General features: G+C 42.3%; 2 protein-coding genes across 2 annotated transcripts; both read left to right on the top strand.

Moving 5' to 3' along the window:
* The first annotated feature begins 62 nt into the window (after window positions 1-62).
* On the top strand, window positions 63-15,983 carry LOC103163017 (chemokine-like factor). Its single transcript, XM_027405737.2, has 4 exons — window positions 63-1,073; window positions 4,754-4,912; window positions 13,597-13,695; window positions 15,846-15,983. Exons 1-4 carry the CDS (start codon window positions 675-677, stop codon window positions 15,945-15,947), a joined length of 759 nt encoding a protein of 252 aa, XP_027261538.1. The 5' UTR covers window positions 63-674; the 3' UTR covers window positions 15,948-15,983.
* Window positions 15,984-16,493: 510 nt separating this feature from the next.
* LOC118238591 (CKLF-like MARVEL transmembrane domain-containing protein 2) lies at window positions 16,494-18,119 on the top strand. Its single transcript, XM_035442613.1, has 2 exons — window positions 16,494-16,671; window positions 16,773-18,119. Exons 1-2 carry the CDS (start codon window positions 16,519-16,521, stop codon window positions 17,109-17,111), a joined length of 492 nt encoding a protein of 163 aa, XP_035298504.1. The 5' UTR covers window positions 16,494-16,518; the 3' UTR covers window positions 17,112-18,119.
* Window positions 18,120-23,796: the final 5,677 nt, after the last annotated feature.

Here is a 23,796-nt window from a genome sequence, read left to right on the forward strand (position 1 = left end):
ACCCAAGCTAGAGTCCTTCAGAAAGAGGGAACCGCAATTGACAAAATGTTCCAGATTGGCAGGCCTCTGATGTTTATCTTGATTGATAAGTGATGTGGGGGGACCCAGCTCTCCGCCCTGGATGCTGTAAGAAAGCAGGCTGAGCAAACCAGTATGCAGCACTCCTCCATGGCCTCTGCGTCAGCTGTTGCCTCCAAGTTCCTGCCTTGACTTCATGTCCTGACTTCCCTGGATGATGGTCCTCAAGCTACAAGATGAAATAAACCCTTTCCTCCCCGAGTTGCTTTTGGTCATGCTGTTTTATCACAAACCCTTAGGTGATGTGGGAGCTTGACAGATTTTTGCACCTGCACTCTGCTGGCAGCCTTACTGTATATGGCTCAGAGCTGGATCTGGCCAAGCGTACCCCTAAATGACTCAAGAACCTCTTTCCCCTGGGTTGGCTGGCAGCAGCTCCAGTGGGTGCCATTGATGGGTTTTGAGTTTACAGACTAGGCAGTGTCTTTTCCCAAGATCACCACAAGGATACCATACTGCTAGGCTAGGCCGCAGCCATCAAGAGCAGGTGCACGCGGGATAGGCTGCTAGCAGCCGTTGACGTTGGTTTCCCAGGGGACAGGCGGGCGCCGGATGGAGTAACACTGCCAGCCTGACAGTCGGGCTTGGGATGCACCATGAATCCTGCATACACCGGGCGTGAGTCCAGGCGTGATTCCAGATTTGATACCAGCTACCCTCCCAGCCGCGCATCATTACAGTCTCAATTCGAGTATCCTCACTCACGCTCTGAGTCACTGGCATCTATCAGCTCTGCTGCATCTCGCAAGGGACCTCCACCGAGCGCCACACCATCTATTCGGTCTATACAGTCAGTGTTCAAAGAACAGATTGCCCGCAAAGTACTACCAAAGAAGTTCACCCAGAGCCAAAAGGCACCACTGCCCCCACATCTCCAGGGACATGCATCAATCAAAGGACGCCCTGAGGGCCTGGCCAAGGTCCCAGAAAGAGTCAGAGACAGCTTCAAGAATTTTTTCTTCTCACCCACTGGAATGTTGAAGGTCTTGAGGATGGTGAGCAGAAGCTGCCCAGCTGGATGAATGGGTGGAGGGAGGGCGGTGGCCTCCAGAGTTGAGTGCAAAGATGCTGGTGGACCAAGGTCTCCGAAATTCCCTTTACTACAGTTGTCTGCCCCCTTTCTTGTTGCCAACACATTTTTTTTTTTTTTGAGACAGTGTATCACTAATATAGCCCTAGCAGCCTGGAGCTTACTATGTCAACCTGGGTGGCCTTGAACTCATAGAGGTCTGCCTGCCTCTGCCTCCAGAGTGCTGGAACTAAATGCTGGTGCCACCACGGGCCCATTATCACACAATTCTCAGGACTAAATTGGCGAGCTTTTCCCCTCACCTCTTTTTTCTAGGGTTTCCCCTCACAAATGAAAGTAGAAAAATAGTGAGCAATTAGCAGAAAGTTGTAAATTATCTAACATAACTGGTAAGAACTGCCATCTAAAAGACCTATTCAAACAACACACAGCAGGCACGAATCTAGGGAAAATGGAAAAGGACATAGATGTAATGTGAGACCAGGGGAATGCTCCACTTAACAGGAAAGGACCTGCTGATAGGGGCGTAAAATATCTGGGAATGAAAGTTCAATGACCCAAACTGACACCCAAATCGAGAAATTCAAACGGAACACCACATAAAAGCAGAGGAAAAGCAAGATACCTGTAAGGTGGCTCTGTGTGTAAATGCTGCTGTGGCCAATCTTGAAGACCAGACTTCAATTCCCAGAACTCAACGTGGTGGAAGGAGAGGAACATGACCTTCACATGCAGCCTCTCCCCCACCTAATACACAAACATAAGCAAATGGGCTTTTGAATTATAAAAGTGAATCAAACCAGACATGTTTAGGGCTAGCTCTTTCAGATCATGAGATGTCATTTTGATGATGTTCAAGCTTTTTTAAGAAGCAAGCATTTTTGGGACGATTTCTTTTTTTCTGATGACTGAATCCAGGGCCTTGCACTTTCCAGACAACCAGTGAGCTGAATCCACATCCCAATCTGAGCAATTATTTTACAAAATCAGTCTTAACATTGACATCAAGACTTGATCAGGTTTAGAAGAAGCAAACAAAATAGAGGTTTCAGAGCACCAAAGCAAAGATTAGTGTTCAGGCCTAGGGTGCATAGCAAGTGCGAGTTCCTGGAATGGCTCCCCAGAACAGAAAAAGTGTTACCATATTAACAGAAAACATTCATCTGATTTTTAAAACATATACCACAAAAAGGAAACACAAGGATGATTTGCTACTAGAACTCTTTATATTATAAAGGAAAGGTTATGAGATTAAATCAAATAGTGTTTAAGAACATATAAAAAACTTGAACATTTGTTTCTGATTCCCAGACAGGAAGAAGAGGAAAAGGAAAAGACCTGTAAAATAAGAATAGAGATTCCATTGATGTTATAAAACTAAACATCTTTACCCTCAAATCAGCAAGATCTTTAGTTAAAGTATCACAAGAATTCTTATTAAAATGAAGAAGAAAAATGATACCTGCCAACATTTGTGAGGGCTTTTCTGGAATCACTAATCATAATTAAGGGAAAGAAATAAAAATACTTAAAAAGAGGCAAAATATATTTCCTTCCACTGATATGATTATAAAATTTCAATCTACTGGGAGACCATTTAGAGCAAGATACTTTGGCTGGCTGGAAATCAAATTAATATACTAAGAAACTTTCCATAAATAACTAAAATGTAAGAAGCCAAGCTTAGTGATACACTCCTTTAATCTTAGCATTTGGGAGGCAGAGGCAGGCAGATCTCTGAGTTCTAGGCCAGCCTGGTCTACATAGCAAGTTCCAGGACAGTCAGAGCTACATAGTGAGATACTTTCTCAAAAACATAATAAAAAGAAAATGTTTCTCTTCACTACAGCCATCAGAATGATCAATATTGGGCAAAGAAGTAAAAATAAAAACCTATAAGAGGAAAACTTTACAGAGGGAAAACACACCAAAACAACAATTTGTTACTAAAAGTTAGATGAAATCCCAATTAAAATGCCAAGACAATCATGGATATCATGAACAGTCTGAAAATGAAACCTTAGAGAACTGGATCAAACAGTAGTGTGATACAAGTGAGCCACCCTGCCATTTGAAAAGCACTCTGGAGGCCAGAGAGATGACTCAGCAGTTACAGTCACTTGCTGCTCTAACCAGGTTGTGTCCAGCACCCAGGTCAGTTGGATCACAATCCCCTTTAACTCCAGCTCCAGGGATCTGACATTCTCTCACCCTCTTCTGGCCTCTACACACACACACACACACACACACACACACACTAAAAAGAAAATCATTTAAAATTTATAACTCAATGAGAGAATAGACTCAAAAAAGACACAAATACATCTGAGAATTTAGTATTTAACAAAGATTACATTTTTGGTCTTTGGGGGGAAATCCTAGCATTCTCCCAGTGAATGACTGATGTAATCAACTGGACAGAAAGAAAATTGGTTCTAACTCACTATTTCTGTCAAAATCATCATCTGTTTATTTAACCAATATAAACTTGGATTTCCTTCTAGAAATACAAACCAGTAGTAGTGATTTCTTTTCAGAAAACAGACTATCTAGGAGTGTAGACACATGCCTTTATTCCCAGCACTCAGGAGGCAAAGGCAGACTTTTTTGAGTTTGAGGTCAGCTTGTAATGCATGGTGAGTTTCAGGCCAGCCAGAGCTGCATAATGAGAGCCTATCTGAAAAAATGAAACAGAAGGAGACTAGGTTTGGATAGAGAAGAAGAAAGATGTTTAAAAACTTTTCTATGTTCAATCTTTATTTACATATTTAACTTCAAAAAAAATACTTTTAAGTAGATCTGGGAATGTAGCTCTCAGTAGTAGAGTGTTTGCCTAGCATGATGAAGGCCCTGGGTTTGATCTCTAGCAATGAAAACAACAATTAGTTCATTAAAAATTTAAAAATACAAGCTAGGAATGTAACTTGGTGGTAGCATCTTTTCCTGGCATATGCCGGGTCCTGAGCTCAATCCTCAGTGCTACAAAAAATTGGTTAATTTCACTGGGTAGTGGTAGTGCAGTCTTTAATCCTAGCGCTTGGGAGGCATAGGCAGTCAGATCTCTGTGAGTTTGAGACCAGCCTGGTCTACAAGAGCAAGTTCCAGGACAGCCTCCAAAGCTACACGGAGAAACCCTGTCTGGAAAAGAAAAAAAATTAGTTAATTTAAAGCAATGTTAAAAATAAAATATTTGTGGAAAACATTACAGGCATGGGCTGGAAAGATGACTCTAAACAAAAGTTTGCTGCATAGGCCTGACCTCCTGAGTCAGGCCTCAGATCCCATTCAGAAGCTGGATGAGGTGGGATGCAGTCTGCAATCCTTGAATTCCTGCAGTGAAATGGGAAGCAGAGACAGGAGAGTAGGCCTGAGTACACACATAGCAGTAAACAGCGAGAGGCCCTGTCTCAAACCTGTTACCCGAGATTGACCTCTGATTGCTACATGCGTACCATAATACATTCACTTGCATACACACACATAAACTTGTATACACACACACACACACACACTCACACACTCACACACTTTTTAAGATACAGGCTACTGCAGTATAATCAAATTAAATGTAACAAATTCTGCCAGTTAATATGTGTTACTGGTAAACAGCTACATGCATTTAACAAGCCTGTTCTTTTCTTGCAGTGTGTTATTGCAGCATCGGTGTTTTGTTTCATCATTGGCGGCGCCCATAAGGTGTTTATAGCAATCACGATTGAGGAAACCTGCATTGTCCTATTTTTTATCGTAATATATTTGCTAACCCTTCAACACTGGCTGACCTGTGTAAACTGGCCATTACTTGTAAGTGTTCATTTTCTTAATTCAAATGTAAGCTTTGCCCACAACCCCAAGAGTAAGCCTGCCCTCACTTTCCTCCAGGGAAGACAAAAGAGCTCTCTAGACAAATGCATAGCAAAACTGTGACAGTATTGTCCTCCCAGGGGAGAAACCACCCAAAACCTGGAAAGGTCCCTTGAACTCCTCTGTCTTCAGGGCAGCCTCCTGCTTTTAGCAGAGAGTGCAGAGTCCATCTCAAAGGGTTTGTCAGATTGAACACATACATGTTTTCACCTTATCCTAATGAAGACTAGAGTTGCTTGTAAAAAAGTGTATGCTCCTGCTTTTCAAACAGTGTCACCCACATAGATTTACAACCCACCCCAACAAGAGTTGGCATAACAGAGTTGTGGAAAATCTTTGAAAAAATTCTTCAGGTTGTTGGACGATTGTATTCGTGTAGGTTTAGGAGCCACAGTCTTGAAGGGTGGGGTATCCAGGAAAGGATACTGTGAGGCTTTTTCCACAGTTTCTTAGCCAATTGAAAATTCCTGAAGCTAGTCTTAGAGGCTCCCAGCTCTCTGGAGAGGCAAAATGGTTTTGTCCAGTGACCAACGTAAGTCCAGTCTCTTGCCTGGAAACTTCCTTACTAGCTCTGTGACCTTTATATTTTCAGAGGGTGAGATAAGGCTTTGCTATATAGAGCAAGCTAGACTTGAACTCACAAGCTAACTTAGGCTGATCTTAAAAATAACATCCTCCTGCCTTAGCCTCCTGAGTACTGGGATTACAAGCATTTATCATCAGACTCCTAAAACCCTCTAGCTTCAGTTTCCCCATCTAGGAAATGAAGAAAGGGGAAGTGTGAAGAGGAGTCCCTACCTCATAGGCTTTCTGTAACATTGGAATGCATATAGATATGGTGTAGTACTTAGAACACTCAGTACACGGTATCCAGAAAAGGAAAACAAGCTGGTATTTAGATAGCTTTGGCCATTCTCTCTTATACTGTGAACAATCCTGACATGGTTCCTGTCTCTTCCACATCTCACTTCCTTTGTTTAAGTGGTAATGGGAATTGAATCTAAGGCTTGTGCACGCCATGCAAGTACCCTACTTTTCTCTCTTTTAAGACTCAAGTCTCTGAATATTTTTGTATACCTGTGTCAAAGCACACTGCAAACATGTCTGGTGCTCATAGAAGACAGAAGAGGGTGCCAGATTCCATGGAACTCTAATTATAGTCAATTGTAAGTTACCACATGGATGCTATGCTCCCAAGCCAGGCCTCAGTTCCTTACAGTACACCTTTTTTCTAACTTAAAGCAGGGTGGGTTGCTAGTGAGCTAGATATCAGATGTTTTCTTCAATTATATGAGGGTTTATAAAGAGGCTGCTGAGCTGTGTCTATCCCACAAAGTAACAAACCTCAGAATACTGGCAAAACTGTACAGCTATCAATGGCTGTATGGAAGACCCTTAGTTTGGGGAACTATTAACTACCAAAAGGTTTCTGAGGGGAAACTAAAATCTCTGTGGCAGTTTTCAAGGGCATTTCTAAGCACTTGGCATGCCCCAGACATCTCTTTATGTTTTGTTTAGTTGTTCCTTCGACCATCCAGTGGGGCTGTGGTCATATGCCATTTCCTACTTCCCAGATGAGAGGGACAATTGGAATGAGAAGATGAAGTTGCCCATAGCCACATGTAGGTTTCATTGGAACTCAAGCTTAAGTCCAGGCTCTCCACAGGTTTTCTCATCTTGAAGCAGTTTCTCCAGCCCAAACCGCCTCAGTGAAGCCACATGCCTATACCTTCCTCATGTTCTCTGACTTCCTAGTGATTTTCTCACCAGGTGAAGCCACTACCCTGATGGGTGTATACAGGTGTGAGTGACTCATTAGGAACTCATGAAGCTTGGAGTGACTGCCATATAATCTACTTGGGTACCATGCCAAGACCTTATTTAAAAAAAAAAAAAAAAACTCTTTTAAAGGATTTTTACTTTTTATTTTATTTATGTGTATGCATGGTTTTGGGAAGGCAGGTGCACAAGTGTATGAGTGCCCATGGAGACCGAAAGAGGGTGTTGACTGAGTGCCCCTGGAGCCATTTTGAACTGCCCAACATGGGTTCTGGGAACTGAACTCAGGTCTTCTGCTGAGCCATCTCTCCAGCCCCCAATAGAGGAAAGGTTAAAGAGAGCTATGAGACCCCAAGCCCCACTGTAAGGTATATAGGAAATATCCAGGAAGTAACCCAGACAGGGTGGCTAGCAAGCAGCTCTTGAGCATGGGCTGCCTACAAGAGGACCTCTGCTCACAGCGGTCACAGGAAGCTTGGGCCAGCTCTTATACTCACAGGCCTTTGATCAACTCCAGAACGGCTCTTCTTGCCACAGCCATCTGATGGGAAAAGCCCTCTCTTCTCTGAAGACAGCTGTGAGAGTCCTAAGTGGGATTCAGAGACCCTGTACTTTTTTCCTGCTATTGTTCTCCAGGGCATGGGCCAGTGTCTGGCACAACATCTGGAATTTACCTAATGAGTTCCTAAAAGCCTAATGGGGAAACTGGATGACTAAGGCTGCCCAGGTATTGATGTTTTCAACTCACAAGTTGTATGCATAATAAACCACCACACAGTTGTACAGGTGGGGAATGCCCTAACAGACTTGAAGTCGTTTTTTAACCCTTCAAAATAGGACCCAACTTCTTGCCTCTTATCCTTTCTCTTCCTTTCTAGCCTTCCCCTTTTGGTTCCCACAAATGAAGGACTTATGGCACTTTGATGCAACTAGCTGCGATTGGGTAGTAATGGGAGAGTCCCTTGTCTGGCAGGGAATGTACCAGTTTAGTGAGGGTATTGGTGCTGGGTGAAGACCTACGTGGCAGCAGGAGGATGGACTTGGAGATGTGATGGCATGAAGTTGCAGGAGTCGTGGGATCAATCACAAAGCAGGTGGGGAAGCCAGCAGAACTGCTGGACTCTGCACAGTCTAGAGGTACCAATGTGCATGGGGCCACCTCCTTTCAGCCTTTCTTTCCAGACAAAGTTACTTGGTTCTCAAAATGTATAGGATGAAGGTAAGCGGTGATTTCTAATTTAAAGGCCCATACAAGCATAAAGTCCCTTACCTCCCATTCTTATTCTTGTTTGACAATGAGCTGGGGGTGGGGCTAGAGATGTAGCTCAGTCAGGATAGCCTTGCCTAGCATTCACAAGGCCTTTGGTTTGATCTGCAGCACTACATAAACTTGGTGTGGTGGCATACACCTGTCATCCCAGCACTCGGGAGGCAGAGGCAGGCCGATCTCTGTGAGTCTGAGGCCAGCCTGGTCTACAAATCAAGTTCCAGGACTGCCTCCAAAGCTACAGAGAAACCCTGTCTCAAAAACAGAACAAAAACTTCAAATACCAAAGTCAGTGTCTCATGTACCTCAGCGACATGAGTCACCGACTGGGAGTAAGAAAAAAACAAAACAAAACAAAACAAAACAACAAACAAAAACCACTGAGGGTGAAGGTCACCACCCATCAGGGACACAGAACAGCTAATACATTAGGTGTTTTCCCCCAACTGACCCCTCGACACACACACACACACACACACACACACACACACACACACACACACACACGATCAGCTTCAACGAGGATTATTTCAGATTATTTTCTTTATTGTATTTTGCCTGAGCCACCTTCTCTGATAAATAATGCAGCCTGGACTTGGGATTCCAAGGTTTCTGGTCAGGAGCTCCTTGGAAGTCTATGCTGGGGACTCTATACTATGAGGAGGTGCAAGTTGGGCTATCAACCTCGAACATCTGTAGACTATGACTCTGTATCACATTCCCCATGGCTCTCCTTTTCCTCTGCTGGCATCACTGTCTCCAGTTTCAGGGGTTTTTTTGTTGGTTTTTGTTTTTTTTTGTTTTTTTTTTACTTCATCTAACATATTCTCATGTCATCTGCCAATATACCTAAGAAAATCATGAATTCTAACTATTGTAAAGCCAGGGGTTCTGGTGACATGTGTAATCCCAGTCCTGGAGAAGCTAGTATAGATGGGTTGTGATTTCAAGGCCCACCTGGGCTACATGGCTACCTCAAATAAGCAAACAAAAACTCTCCTGGATGAACAGCATGTATTTCAACACTTCTATGTATTACTAGTATGGTCAGAGAAATTGAGTTCTGGTCAAGAAGAGATACTTTCCAGCAGAAAGAGCTTTTGGGGTTGTTGTTTTTTATTGGCAGGTGCACAGTTCAAAGGATGACTTTCTGAAATCAGCTCTCTCCTTCCATCATGAGTTAAAGAATCACACATATGCTGTCAGACTTAAGAAGCAAATGCTTTGCCCACTGAGCCATCTCACCCAGCCTTTGTTTTTATGGTAGGCTTTCCCTGCATAGCCCAGGTCAGCCTCAAGCCTGAGTCCCTCCTTCAGCCTCCTGAGTGCTACACAGTGTCAAGCATACACAGACACCTGGCTTAAAAAGAGCTCTTTGTACATAATAAACACACTCTAACCTGAAACTCTAGAGTGGTGATGACTCTGAAAGTACCAGGGGACTCTTTACATGCTCAGGTGACAATAGCCATGTGAGAAGGTCTCCTCAACTTCATACTCAAGTTAATGGAAAACAATTATTCGGGTGACTTTTGGACAGCCTATATTGTGTGTTGGGGGAACAAAATGTGCAGTTAGTTCATGATCGGATGCCATTCAGTGTTTACAAACCCCTACTTAAAATGCCATGGTTTTGTTTTGTTTTTTTAAATAAAAGTAATTATTTTATTTTTAATTTTTTAAATATTTATTTATTTATCATGTATACAGTGTTCTCCTTGCATGTATGCCTGCACACCAGAAGAGGGCAGCAGGTCTCATTACAGATGGCTGTGAGCCACCATGTGATTGTTGGGAATTGAACTCAGGACCTCTGGAAGAGCAGCCAGGGCTTTTAACCTCTGAACCATCTCTCCAGCCCCTAAAATTCCATGTTTTATGAGTTAAATTTTATTTGAATTTTTTCTAATATTCAGAAAATCTAATTGTAATTTTCAATCTTTTGTTGTTGCTGTTGTTGTTTGTTTTTTGAGACAGGGTCTCACTATGTTCCCTTGGCTGTTCCAGAACTCCCTATATAGAACAAACTGGCCTCAAACTCACATAGATCAGTCAGCCTCTATCTCCGAGTGCTGCAATGAATGGTGTGAGCCATCATGCCTGGGAGCATTCAATCTTAAAGCACATAGTTTTCTTTTTTTTTTTTTTTTCTCTTGATGTCTTCTAGATAGAGTCTCAGGTATATAGCTCAGGCTAGTCTTGAGCTTACTATCTAGCCAAGGATGACTCCTGATCCTTTCATCCCACCTTCTGTGTGCTGGGGTTACAGGTGCACATCACTATGCCCAGCAATTAAAAGTATATTTTTCTTTGCTAGCTATAGTTGTAGTTTTGGACATCTCAAAATTATGGCGAGCTTTGTGGCAAATGATAGTCAAGTAGAACATTTGTCTCACTTTAGTGAGAGGATAGAATCTGAGTCTTTGTGGCATTTAGAAGAAAGAATGAGAAGCGATGGCATTCCTGGAGAAGGGAGAGGCCCCTCTGTGCATAGCCAGGTGCAGTGGCCACTTCAGCCCAGCTACATAGGATGGCATTTCTCACCATGTCCAGAAGAGACAGACAGGAGAGTCTGTATTTATGGTAAAAAGAGGGGGAGGCAAAAGAATAAAAGTAAAAAGAGATGAAAGAAAAGGAGGGAAGGAAAGAAAAAGAGAAAGAAAGATGACCATGGACATCACACTGCTGAGAATCCTAACCACTGCCTGGGTGAACAATCCTTTAACAAGTTGACACAAACTGGGGATAGTATTAGTCTGTTGTGAGAATCGAATGAGTTCTCATATTTATACCTTGGTCCAGTACATGGCACATAGTAAGTGCTCAATAAATGTGAGCTAGCAGAAGCTAGCTAAAGAAGCTGAGGCAAAGCACAGCTCCTGAGAGACATCTCAGGAGCTAACTCTATTGTGGTCAGGAACCAGAGCCAAGCATGGTGAGCAGTATTCTAATGCAATAAAATTATGACAGTGACAAAGATTAGCTTGGTCTATTCATTATTGCATTGTTATTAATATGCTTTGGTCCAAATTCTCAATGATCTAGAACCTTAACTACCTCATTTTGGCTTCTAAAATTTAGTGTTAGCATTGTTTTTGTTTTGGTTGTTTTTTGTTGTTTGTTTTGTTTGTTTGTTTGTTTTGGGCAGAGTCTCACTCTATAGCTCAGGCCGGCCTTTAACTTGAAGTGATCCTCCTACCTCAGCTTCCTCGGTGCTTTATATCTGTTTCTCAAATTCTCATTCACATCTCTGAGTATCTTGTTTTATACAATCATGAGGTACAAAGATTCCCATAAAGCTTTGAACCCCTCTCTAACCTCAGCTGATCGATCTCCTGTGGTCAGACCTCTATGTGAGCCAGCAGAATCCAGTTCAGACTTATCTCTCAGCAGTCTTGCACTATGGCCTCATGCCAATGTTGACCAACAGTAAAGACATCAGTGCCTTACCAGAGGCACAGTATGTAATGTTTCAGATTCAGTGCCATTTAATCCTAAAATCAATCAATCCCAATCATGATCCCCATGTTAAAAAAAATTAGCAGGCTGGCAGTGGGGCAATAAAAAAAAAAGACCCCAGGTCCCTCAACAGTCAAAGACCTCAGTAACAAAAACACTTATTTGTACCACATCACGTGAACTCTCCAGAAAGCTTCCACAGATAATGATGGAAATGGATTGGATGCTGCATTTGCAGTCTAAGGTAATAGACAGCTCATAACTTCTTTCCTGTGTGTGCTCCTGATGAGAGTCAATAATGAGTTGAGTTCTGACTCCTCTCCTTAGCAGTTGTTCAATCTTAAATAACTTAGTAATCTTCTCTAAGATGGCTACTGCATTCTCTGTGGACTAGCAAGTCTTTCAAGAGCTTCTTTGGGATTGTTAAACAAGATAGTCTAGGAATTGCTTAGCACATTGAAGGCAGCCGTTAAGGTCATCATAGTTGCTTACACTGAATGACCAGGCTTCTTTCTACTTTAGGTTCATACCCCAGAGAGGCCAGCATCACCACCAGTTAAGCCATCAAGAATGTGGTGAGGAGATAGTTCATTTGGTAAAGTGATAGCCTTGCAAGCATGAGAGTCTGAGTTCAATTTCCAGAACCCATGGAGAAAAACAAAACAAAAGAAACAGACAAACTTGTAATCTCTGAATTGGGGACACAGGAAGATCCTTGGGTACTCTCTGGCCAGATGGTCTAGCCTACTTGAAAAGGTGAGGGCTAGTGAGATGGCTCAGGGTGCCTGCCACCAATCCCGATGACCTGAATTCAATCCCTGGGGTTCACAAGATGGGAAGAGAAAACCAACTCCCAAAAGTTGTCCTCTAACCTCAATACACATGTGTGTCATGTACATCCCTTCCCTACCACACACAGAGACACACAATAAATAAAATGTAACTAAAGATAAAAATATAAGATCAACAGCTCCTGAGGAATTACACCCAAGGTTGTCCTCTAGTACATGTATGTGGGACAGGGACACACACAAACACATAGGACTTAGAATGCTCCAATTATATACTTGATCAAATCATGGTTTTTATTTGTTTTTTGTTTTATTTTTAACCCTAGGCTTTGGCTCTGTCCATACACTGGTACAACTGACTCCATCACTGCTCTACAATCAACATGTATTGTCCCACTCTAAGAGAAATCCATCCCATCAATGATCACCCTTCCAATACACAGTCAGGCTGACCTGTAGTTGAAGGGCCTATAACCAAAACCCAGAACAAAAGACAGAAGAACTTAAAGACATCAGGCTGATTTAATTCTGGCCTTGCCTCAGACTCCATTTTCTGGAATGAATGACTATGCTCTTCAGATGGATTTGTGTGTTCTCAGCACACATGACAACACAAAAAATAGAACCCAGCTTCCAGAGCATTAGTTATTACCTGTGGATTTAGAAGACATATTAAGAGAATGAGCTACTAATACAATATGTATCACCCAAACCCTTATATTTACATATATTAAATAAGTTATGGGATAAAATGAATAATTCACATTAAAATATAAAACTGGAAAAAAGTCATGTTATGAAGGGCCAATTTTGGCCACTCTGGAACACAGAATCCAGAATTGCCATACCGTTTAAAAAAAGCCAATTGAAGGGGATGGAGAGATGGCTCAGTAGTTAAGAATGGGTACTGCTCCCACAGAGGACCTAGTTCAATTCCCAGCACCCACATAGGACAGCTCACAAGCACCCATAAACCTGGCTCAATCCAACACATTCTTCTGGACACTGGGGGTACCTCACTTGTGCGAATACCCATATATACTCTCTCTCTCTCTCTCTCTCTCTCTCTCTCTCTCTCTCTCTCGGACATGTTAACATCCCTAATGATGTTCTAATGAAATCAAACATATTTCTACAAAGTCCTATCCAAGATTTTAAAATCACATAAATTCAAATGTCTGAAAAATTTCAGAGGTTTGAAGGCCTCTGTCAATCAAAGAGAAAGTATTCAAAAGGTGTCCACCCTTAGATGGGTAAATGACAAGTTTAAATATTTTGAAATTACATTCTCCCATTTACAGTTGACCAATTTCAATTCTGCGTTTCAGGATTTTATCAACAGTTTCATTTCAACTGTGTTCCTTGGAGGAGTTGCCCTGATAATATTTCAAGAAAAAGAAAGAAAGCGTTTGCACTATGTTGGAGGGGTAAGTAGAGGCCTCCATGGTTCTATTTAACATTAGCAATCTGGGGCCAGTGAGATGGCTCACTAGGTAAAGGCACCTACCACCAAGTCTACCAACGCATAGCAAATACCTGAGTCCTACACAGGAGGAGAGACTGACACACAAGTTGTACTCCAACCTCCACAAGTGCAACAGAGCATACATATGTATATATATATTATAATAATGTAAACATTTTTAATTAAAAATAATATAGCCTGGAAGTGGTAGTGCATGCCATTAATCTCAGCACCCAGGAGGCAAAGGCAGCCAGATCAATGTGAGTTCAAAGCCAGCCTGGTCTACAGAGTAAGTTCTATGACGACCAACCCTACACAGAGAAACCTGTCTTGAACCACCCCCAGGACAAAAAAAAGAGTGTATCAGGACCCTGAAAGAGAAATGCCATCATGATGTCATTAACATTAACAGAACAGAGAAGACTTAATTATTTTTATTTTGTGTGTGTGTGTGTGTCTATATGGGTAAGTGTACACCCATTCAAATACTTGTGGAGGTCAGAAAAGGACATTGGATTCCCTGAAACTAGAGTTGAAGACAGCTGTGAGCCTCCACAGGGGTCCACTACAAACCAAACCTGGGTCCACTACAAGGGCTACAAATGATCTTAAACTGAGCCATCTCTTGAGACCCCCCTTCTCTTTCTTGTAGTAATGTCTTCAAATGTCAAGTTGCCCAAACCTGAAACTCATGAAACTCACAAAACATATTTTACATTACATGTAATGTAAACACAGCAAGACATAAATCCTTATAAATAGGAATCTTAGTTACTATTCTATTGCTGTGAAGAGACTCCATGACTAAGGAAACCTATAAAAGAGAGCAGTTCATTGGGGGCTGGCTCACAGTTCCAGAGGATTAGTCCATGAATATCATGGCTGGGAGCATGGCAGTAGGTAGATAGGCCTGGTGCTAGAGCAGTAGCTGAGAGCTCACATCTGATCCACAGGCAGCAGGTAGAGAGTGAACTTAGGCCTGACTTGGACTTTTGAAACCTCAAAGCCCACCCCCAATGGCAGACCTCTTCCAACAAGGCCACACTTCCTAGTCCTTTTTAAACAGTTCACCAACTGGGAACCAAACAGTGAAATACATACCTTATTTTATAGAGGCCCTTCTTATTCAAACTACCACATTCTGACTTTGTTTTTTCTGGGCTAGATATTAAACACAGATATGAATGGGGGAGTTTAAATTCTTTAAGTTCATTCCATAATTGGTAAACATTTGTCAATGCCACTGCATTAACAAGCTGGAGTTGGCCAGTGGGAACAGAGCCCTTTCCCCTGAGAAACTCACACAGGGGCTGGAACAAGGCCTCCTAAGAAACTGTCATTAATAGCCCACAAAGAGAAACATCCATGGATGGAATATCAGGTGCTATCATCTCTGGTCCCAATCTGGCAACTCATCAACTGAGCTTTGTCCTGCCATGGTCCCCACACACCTCCAGCCTACAGTTGTTCTTGCCTGTACTGACATCAGCCTTCTTCCATGTCTTCCTGCCTTATACTGGTCCACTCTCTCTTCATCTCATAGCCACTGCAAGTGGGTTTTCTAAGTCTTAAACCTGTCCCCACCTCAGGGAGCTCCACAACATTTACCACCCAGGCTCAACTCTCCAGGCACTCAGAACTGCAATGGTCATTATCCAAAGCAGAGGTTTTCAACCTACTTAATGCTGTGACCCTTAGACACAGTTCCTCATGTTGTGGTGACACCCAACCATAAGATAATTTTCTTCGCTACAATGTAACTGTAATTTTGCTATCATTAGGAATCAAACTGTAAATATCTGTGTTTTCTGTTGGTCTTGGGTAACCCCTGTGAAAGGGTAACCCCTGTGAAAGGGCCGTTAGGCCCAAGGGGTGGCAACTCATATGTTGCGAACCACTGGTGCAGTTGATAGTCATATGATCAATCAGGCCACTGTGGGCAGCAAACGTCACTGTTTCCCTTCCTCTTAGAAAGACAAACCTGGCTTACAGCAGCCGGAAAGGGACTGGTTGCAGCTGTTTACGTCGGATAGGAATAGGAATAAGAGATGGACGGTGAGCTAGTTGTAAAGTAATCTGGCCTTTCCCTCCCACCTGTGTTGTGTCTGACAGATCCTGTGCCTCTTCGCAACAGTCCTGTGTATCATCGATGGCTTTTTGGTCATCAAAAACATGAGGAAGGACAAGAAAAAAGGCCCTGGGTACATACACTAAGCCCTCCACCTCAACACCGAGGCAGGAGCTTTGCTGAAGTCACCTAACCCTTCCCGGCATTTGGCAGAAACTCGTGTCCACGTATAATCACTCCCACCAGGCCATCACGGAGCTCCCAAGCCCACCTGTATGTGACCATAAAGACAGGGCTGCTAAGTTGGCAACTCTTCTGCTTCCTCGTGTGGCCTTGTGTAAAAGTCGCGTTACACTTCCATTCCTCCACAAGGCTGCCCCAGGATGATGGGAGGGACAGGACCCCAGGGAACTACAGCTACAAACCTGCCACTCCTTTTCAAGGAAAGCCTCTCTAGGACCAGTGGGTCTCAGCGCATGGGGCTGCGTGGAGGGTGGGAATGTCTGACCTCTGCCAGGGTGGAGGCGATCCTGCTGGTCCTCGAGATGAGGTGTGCTCGCGCTGAACAAGCATAAGCGTTGGAATTCTGCAGTCCCAGCAGTCAGTTGGGCACTGCCCTTGAACAGGTCTGAAGACACCTGGCTCTCTCTTGAGCTGGGCCTGTTCAGGGACTGCAGGCAAGGCTGGGAGGTGAGAAATTGAGAACTACTGCTCACCATGGGGGAACCTCCGCCTGCCAAGGAAGATGACCAGAAGCCCCAGGAGGATGTGGGCACAAGACAGGGGTTTCGACGCTACAAGTGGGAATTCAAAGACAGCAATAGAGAATTCTGGAAAAATGGACATGCCGTGGTCAAGATAATGACTTTGGTAAGCTGAAGTGGTAGTCTAAGGGTGTCTGTGGAGGGGAGGGCCTCAGAAATCGGGAAAAGCCCTAGCAGCAGCTCAAATGTATGTATGTTTCCACACAGATCTGCATCATTGTTGGACTACAACTCTTCGAAACAGTGACCACACACCCGATTTTGATCCTACTTCTCACTATGGAAGTGTCCTTCCTCGCTTTCTTCATCTTCCTTTACTCCTTTGCCATCAACAGATACATGCCTTTTGTCTACTGGCCTATCACTGTAAGTAAAGACTGTAGGAAAGGAAGTGCCAGTCACATTCAGGCACCTGGAAAAAGACAACCTCGCCTCCACTGGTACTCAGGCTGGGAAGCTGGGTTGGAGAAGGGAAGCCAGGCAGAAAATGCTCCCCCAAAACCTAACTGTGTTGGGTCAAAGAAAGAGGGACCAAGGCTTTCCTAGCCTCAGAAATAGGGAAGGTTGTAAAACCCAGGCATTTCTGCTCACCGCTTTGCTGGTATACAGTTCATTGGAATATCATTCCAGGATTCAAAAAAGAAAATCAAATTCTGCATAAACCTGTAAGGTAAAGTGAAGCAAATGTCAAGCAAGTCTAAAACAATGCCAGGTCTCTAAGGAACATAAAGAATGCTTCCCGAGCGTGGTCCATGAGAAGCAGTCATACAATGAAGTGAGGCTGAGCTGGGTAAGTCCCTCAAGCATCCATTCCTCTGGTCCCTTATCTGCACCTCAGGGACTGCAACAATCTGTAGTGGGACTGACTACATTTAAACTTCTTGCCATCACAATTGCGGCAGTCAAGATAGGAAGGTAAGTAGGGCTGGAACCTGGAGGCAGGAGCTGATGCAGAGGCTACAGAAGACTTCTAGTTCTGTCTTGTTCCTCATGCTTTTCTCAACCTGCTCTCTTATAAAAATCAGGGCCAGAAGCCCAGGGATCGCACCACCCATAATGGACTGGGCCCTCCCCCATCAATCACTAATCAAGAAAATGCTTTACAGATGGATCTTATGGAGACATTTTTTTTTTCCATTGAGGCTCCCTCCTCTCTGATGACTAGTTCCTGTCAAATTCACACAAAACTAGCCAGCACAAGGCCTTAAGCCAAAGGCAAGCAGAGGCTTAGGAAACCAAGCCTGTATCCTGAGAATACTGCATCCATATAGAAAAATGGAGAAGGAAGACATACACCCTTTGCCAACACAAAGAAGCAAGAAACACTGATCTGTACTTGGCCTGTGGGAGTGGGGAGATAAGGGGCAGGTGTTCTTTGAGAATGGGAAAGCACTGCCTAGAGCCTAGAAAACTCATGTCTTTTGCTGACAATGTTCTAATTACATCCTCTTAACTCATAGCAGAAATAAATGCAGAACCACAGCCAAAGCATGAAGAGATTTGTGATACACTTGGTCTTTAAAAATTCTACAAAATAAAAATCAAAAGTTGGCAGACATGGTTGGTGTTTTGATAGCATATGTCTATAATCCTGACACTCAAAAGCCAAATCAGAAAGACAGAGTTTAAGGCCATCCTGGACTCATAGCAAAAATTCTGTGTCAAAAATTAAATGAATGGCAAGTCATTGGTGGCACACACCTTTAATCTTAGCACTCATGAGGCAGAGGCTGGTGGATCTCTGTGAGTTCGAGACCAGCCTGATCTACAAGAGTTAGTTCCAGGACATCCTCCAAAGCCACAGAGAAACCCTGTCTCAAAACACCCCCCAAAAAATTAAATAAATAAAACAACTTGGAAGATTAGAATCCTGAGACTCAGAGATCATAAATGAGCTGAGATGTGAGAAAATAGTCAATCCTGTTTAAATGACTGCAGACAAAAATAAGAATATAACACACAACAATGGTGGCACACAACCTTAATCCCAGCACTTGGGCAGCAGAAGCAGACAGAATTCCCAGTTATAGATAAGCCTAGACTACAGAGCCACTTCCAGGACAGCAGGGCTACTACACAGAGAAACTCTGTATCTTAAAACAACAACAAAGATTATAGAGACAGAATAAACAATTTTTAAAGTGCATAGCTTAAGGTCTATAATAGAAAATATAATTCTTGAAGTAAAAATGTGAAAAGATGAGTTAAAAAGCAGATCAGGGCCAGTGAGGTAGCACACATCTGTCATCCCATTACTTAGGAGGCTGAGTTGGAGGCTCAGGAGTTCAAGGCCAGCCCATGCTACAGAGTGAGTTTGAGGCCAGCCTGACACAAAGCAAGAGCTTCTCTACACACAAACAAAAATTGTGAGTGCATTAGAATGTCTCTAGTGAGACTGTTCCATATTTAAGAATATTTGTTACTCTTACAGAAGACCTGGGTTCAGTTACCGGCCCCCATATCAAGTGACTTTAGGCCATCTCTGACTTGATTTTCAGAGGATCTGGCCTCTTCTGGCCCCCACTCACACTAGACACACATAAGATACACATACATACATGCGTAACATTCATTCATCTAAAATAAACAGAATGAGTGAGCAGATCTGACACAACTAGAGAGAATGACTTGAAAGGTATGGGAGAATTCAGTAGAACTAGTCCTGAAAGATAAAAAGAAGAAATATGAAAGAGAAGACAAGGCACAGAAATCCATACAAGAGAATGGAGAAGAAACATTTAAAGTGATAAAGACAAAGAACTCTCTAGATTTAATGAAAGTAATATCACTAAATATGGCATAATACAGAACTCCAAAACTCTGTCTCTCCACAGTAGCAATCTTCAGAAATCTTATTTGTAAATTATAGCAACCAAGAGAATGTTTTGTTGTTGTTGTAGCTATTGGTTTGTTTGTCTTTTTGTTGGGCTTTTGAATTGTATTTGTTTTCCAAGACTGTGTCTCTCTGTGTACCCTGGCTGTCCTGGAACTCACTCTGCAGACCAGGCTAGCCTCGAACTCATAGTTCTGCCTGCCTCTGCCTTCTTAGTGCTGGAATTAAACTCATGCACCACCATTGCTGACCAAGAGAATATTGACTGAAGAAAGAAACTGCTAAATCATAGTGAGAGAACATGGGCATTTTAACTTATCAAGCAGCTAAATAATTCAGGAAAAAATCCACATCCTAAGAAATGACTGAAAATAAATGAAGCATCTGCCACCAGATGTGGTGATTCTAGTATTTGGAAGGTTGAGGCAAGGCATCAGAAATTCAAAACCAGCCTCAGTTACATAGCAAGTTTGTGGACAGGTTAGGCTATACTGTTTGTTACTGGTGGTGGTCTGTCTGGCAAGGTGTTTTTCTGTCCTTGGCCTCCTATTTAAGTCCACATCGACCACAAAGTAAGCAGTAACCTCTATACAATGTGCAACCATTGAACTGGTAGCTACATGAGTGAAGGTAATCAAGGGACCCAGTTATTGCTTGGGAATTCCTTCAGTTACTGTTTGGGACTTACTTTATGGAGTTCAAATGAGGGAGAAGTTTGGTTACAAAGGATGTAATTTGGGTGGTTCTCAATTAAAACTAAGAGTCTTACCCTTACTCATGGGGCATGTCCCTTCCCATAATACATCTGATTTTAATCATATGTAACCCCAATTATGCATAGGCATAAGATTGTGAATTAGGGAATTCTTCCTAAAAGTTCTCTTGAAGACACAGTTGTGGCTTATTGCACACACACACACACACACACACACACACACACACACACACACACACACAGAGAGAGAGAGAGAGAGAGAGAGAGAGAGAGAGAGAGAGAGAAGTTTAGGCCAGATAAGCCTTCCTGCCTTGCATATCCCCCTCCAGAGTACTGAATAAGTTTGAGTAGAAATTGCCCAAGTCATTAAGTGGAGTAGAAACTTACTACACTAGCAGTTTGATGCAGGTGGGTGTCCTAGGTGGCTTACAGGTTATTAGGTGCATTGATCAGAGAGGATTGCATATGCATGCAACAGAGTGTTCTAGATTGCAAATGCCTTGTTAGAAGAGGGCTGTTTGGGGCTAGAGAGATGCTTCAGTGCTTAAGAGCTCTGGGTGACATTCCAGAGGACCTGGGTTCAATTCCTAACACCCACACGGCAGGCAGTTACCAGCCATCTGTAACTCTAGTTCCAAGTATCTGACACATTTTTCTTAACACCACAGGCACCAGGCACACAGGTACACAGACGTACACATAGGCGAAATATGCACCTAAAATACAATAATTTTTATAAAAAGAAAAATAGGAACATATGCATAGTGTTCCCAGGTAGCTAAACTATTCCTATGTTGCCTGCCCCAACATGATACCTTATCTCATAAGGAAATATGTCTAGTGTATACCTGAAGGAAAAACCCAACCCAAAAGAATTAAGAAAATTCTTGAGACACAAGACACTGGATATGAGAATGTAGCTGTTGGTAGAGTGCTTGCCTAGCATGTGCAAAGTTCTGTGTTTGATCCTAAGCACTGCATAAACTGGCTGTAGTTGTGTATTTCTATAATCACAGTACTCATAAGGGGAAGCAGGAAGATCAAAATTCAAGACCATCGTTGTCTACACAATGATTTTCAGGCTGTCAGTGGATATGTGATACCCTATCTTAAACAAAACAATAAACAAAAACAAAACAACAGATAAGCCTAAAATTGATAATAGAGGAAACAAAGATCAACAGTGAGAATTAAGAAAATAAAAAATTCCAGATGTGGTGGCCCACACCTTTAATTCGAGAACTCAAGAGGTAAAGGCAAATGGATCAACCTGGCCTCCATAGTGAGTCCAAGGACTCACCATGTTATATAGAAAGACACTGTCAAAAAAGAAGGAAGAGGACAAGGAAGAAGAGGAGGAGGTGGAGGAGGAGGAGGAGGAGGAGGAGGAGGAGGAAGAGGAGGTGGAGGAGGAGGTGGAGGAAGAAGAGATCAAAAATCATTTTCCTTGTGGGGAGAAAACACACAACACATAAAAAGGAAAAACCAAAGAAAATAGTGCAAATATTAAAATAAAGAGTTTTAGAAGATCCTAGGGAAACATGAACTTTAATGCTAAATTCAGGGAAGTTAAAATGAAATTATGAGGAAAATATTTTTTAAAGTTCAAATGATAAGAAAGGTGAATAAGTACACAGATGGATGTCTTGTCTGCTCACACCATTTGGTAACTTTATTATTTGTTGCATTTAAGACATTTTATCCGTTTGAGTGACTTGGGGGTGCACTGTGAAGCAAAGCTTCTGCCTCATTATCGTAGTCATTAATTAAATAATTTTCAATACCATAACCCTGTTTATTGTTTTATTGATTAGCTCATTTTTGCACTCATTTGAAATGGCATCTTTGTTGTCAAATCTAAAAAGTCCCATATGTAAAATTCATTTCTAGTCTTTACATTCCATTCCACTGCTCTCGTTTTCCATTTTCTGTCTGTTTTAAAGTTGTATAATATTTGCTGATAGGATTTCCATCTTGAAATCAAATGTTAGAATAAGAATGAATGTGGGCAGTATTGACACATGCCTTTCATCCTAGCACTCAGGAGGCAGAAGCAGTTGGATCTTTATGACTTTGATCCTAGCTGTGTCTACAGAGTGACTTCCATGACAGCCAAGGGTACACAGACAAATCCTGTCATGAAAAATAATTACAACAACAACAACAAAGAATAAGCATAGGCCTTCCTTACTTTGAAAATATGGACTAGGCCAGGCTGTGGTAGTCAATGCCTGTAATCCCAGCACTTGGGAGGCAGGGGAGGAGGACCTCTGAGAGTTCGAGGCCAGCTTGAATTCCAGGACAGCCAGAGTTACACACAGAGACACCCTGTCTTGAAAATCAAGAAAAAAGAAGACAAAGGAAATAGAGGCTAAATTGTTCAATAAAATATTAGCACACCAAATAAGGCAATGTATTAGAAGCAATGTATCACAGTGAAGCAGCATCTATGTCAGGAATACAAATATGTTTTTTGTCTTCAAAGTCTAGCAGTTTTACTCTATTGTATTACAGCAAAAAAAATATATAGGTTGCAGAAAACTATTTGGCAATGATAAACACTAATTAAAAATTTTAAGAAACTAGACATAAAGCACCCATTCAGTTTTAATCAGAAGTATCTAACTAAATCTTCAACAAACATTGTACTTTTTGGTGAACCCTTTATTTAGAAATTCTGCTCATTCTTGCATCTTTTTTAAAGATTTCTTTATTGATTATGTATACAATGTTCTGCCTCCATGCCAGAAGAGAGCACCAAATCACATTATAGATGTTTGTGAGCCACCATGTGTTTGCTGGGAATTGAACTCGGGACCTCCAGAAGAGCGGTCAGTGCTCTTAACCTCAGAGCCATCTCTCCAGCTCCTTCTTGCATCTTTTAAGCTGAAATCTGAGTAAAATGTGACAAGAAAACCCAGGTGTGTACAGATTGGGATGGGGAAACAAGGATTGCTCCTCTGTAACATGAGCCTCCTCACAGAAAATGCAGAAGATTCTGCAGCCACCATAGGACAGAATGAGTGATTAAGGTTCCCAGAGAGCAAACATCAGTGCTCCCCATGGCAGCACAGATCAGTGAGAAAATGTGACCTTAAAACAATGTGAAGACTACTAGGTGTCTAAGAATAAATACTGAAAGACAAATTAAACTGGTTAATGGAAATAAAAGAAAACCTAAATGAATACTTGTTGTATTCCTAGGTATGATATTATTACAATGGAGATGGCAGCTCAATTCAGAACTGTATTCTGGATTTACAAATGGCATTGCATGGGAACAGGACTTCCTACATAATTTTACAAGGTGATATAAAATTCTTTGGTCAATAGTGACTGCAGAGACTTTGTAACCAATCAAAGGAACTAAGAATAAATGACTGTTGGACACTCAGACACAAATGACACATCCTCCGTCCCAGTCACCAAGGCTCTGGCAACATTTTGCAATGGGTGATCTCTGGCTTCTAGACAGGATCAAAGTGGCTGTTACACTCTTGAATTCAGAACAGCTGTGATTGCATAAACAAGTTTTGGCTCACTAACTCCCTTCCTCGAAGGTGCAGAGGCTCATGTCCTCTGAACAAAGATTTATATGTAGTCAAAGACTGGTGCAAAAAGGAGACATTTTTCTTTAGTAGTGTAGCGACTGACAAGGAGCCTGTACTTCGGTATACAAATCC

This window comes from Cricetulus griseus, chromosome 3 (assembly GCF_003668045.3).
Source record: "Cricetulus griseus strain 17A/GY chromosome 3, alternate assembly CriGri-PICRH-1.0, whole genome shotgun sequence".
In the NCBI taxonomy this organism is placed as follows: Eukaryota; Metazoa; Chordata; class Mammalia; order Rodentia; family Cricetidae; genus Cricetulus; species Cricetulus griseus.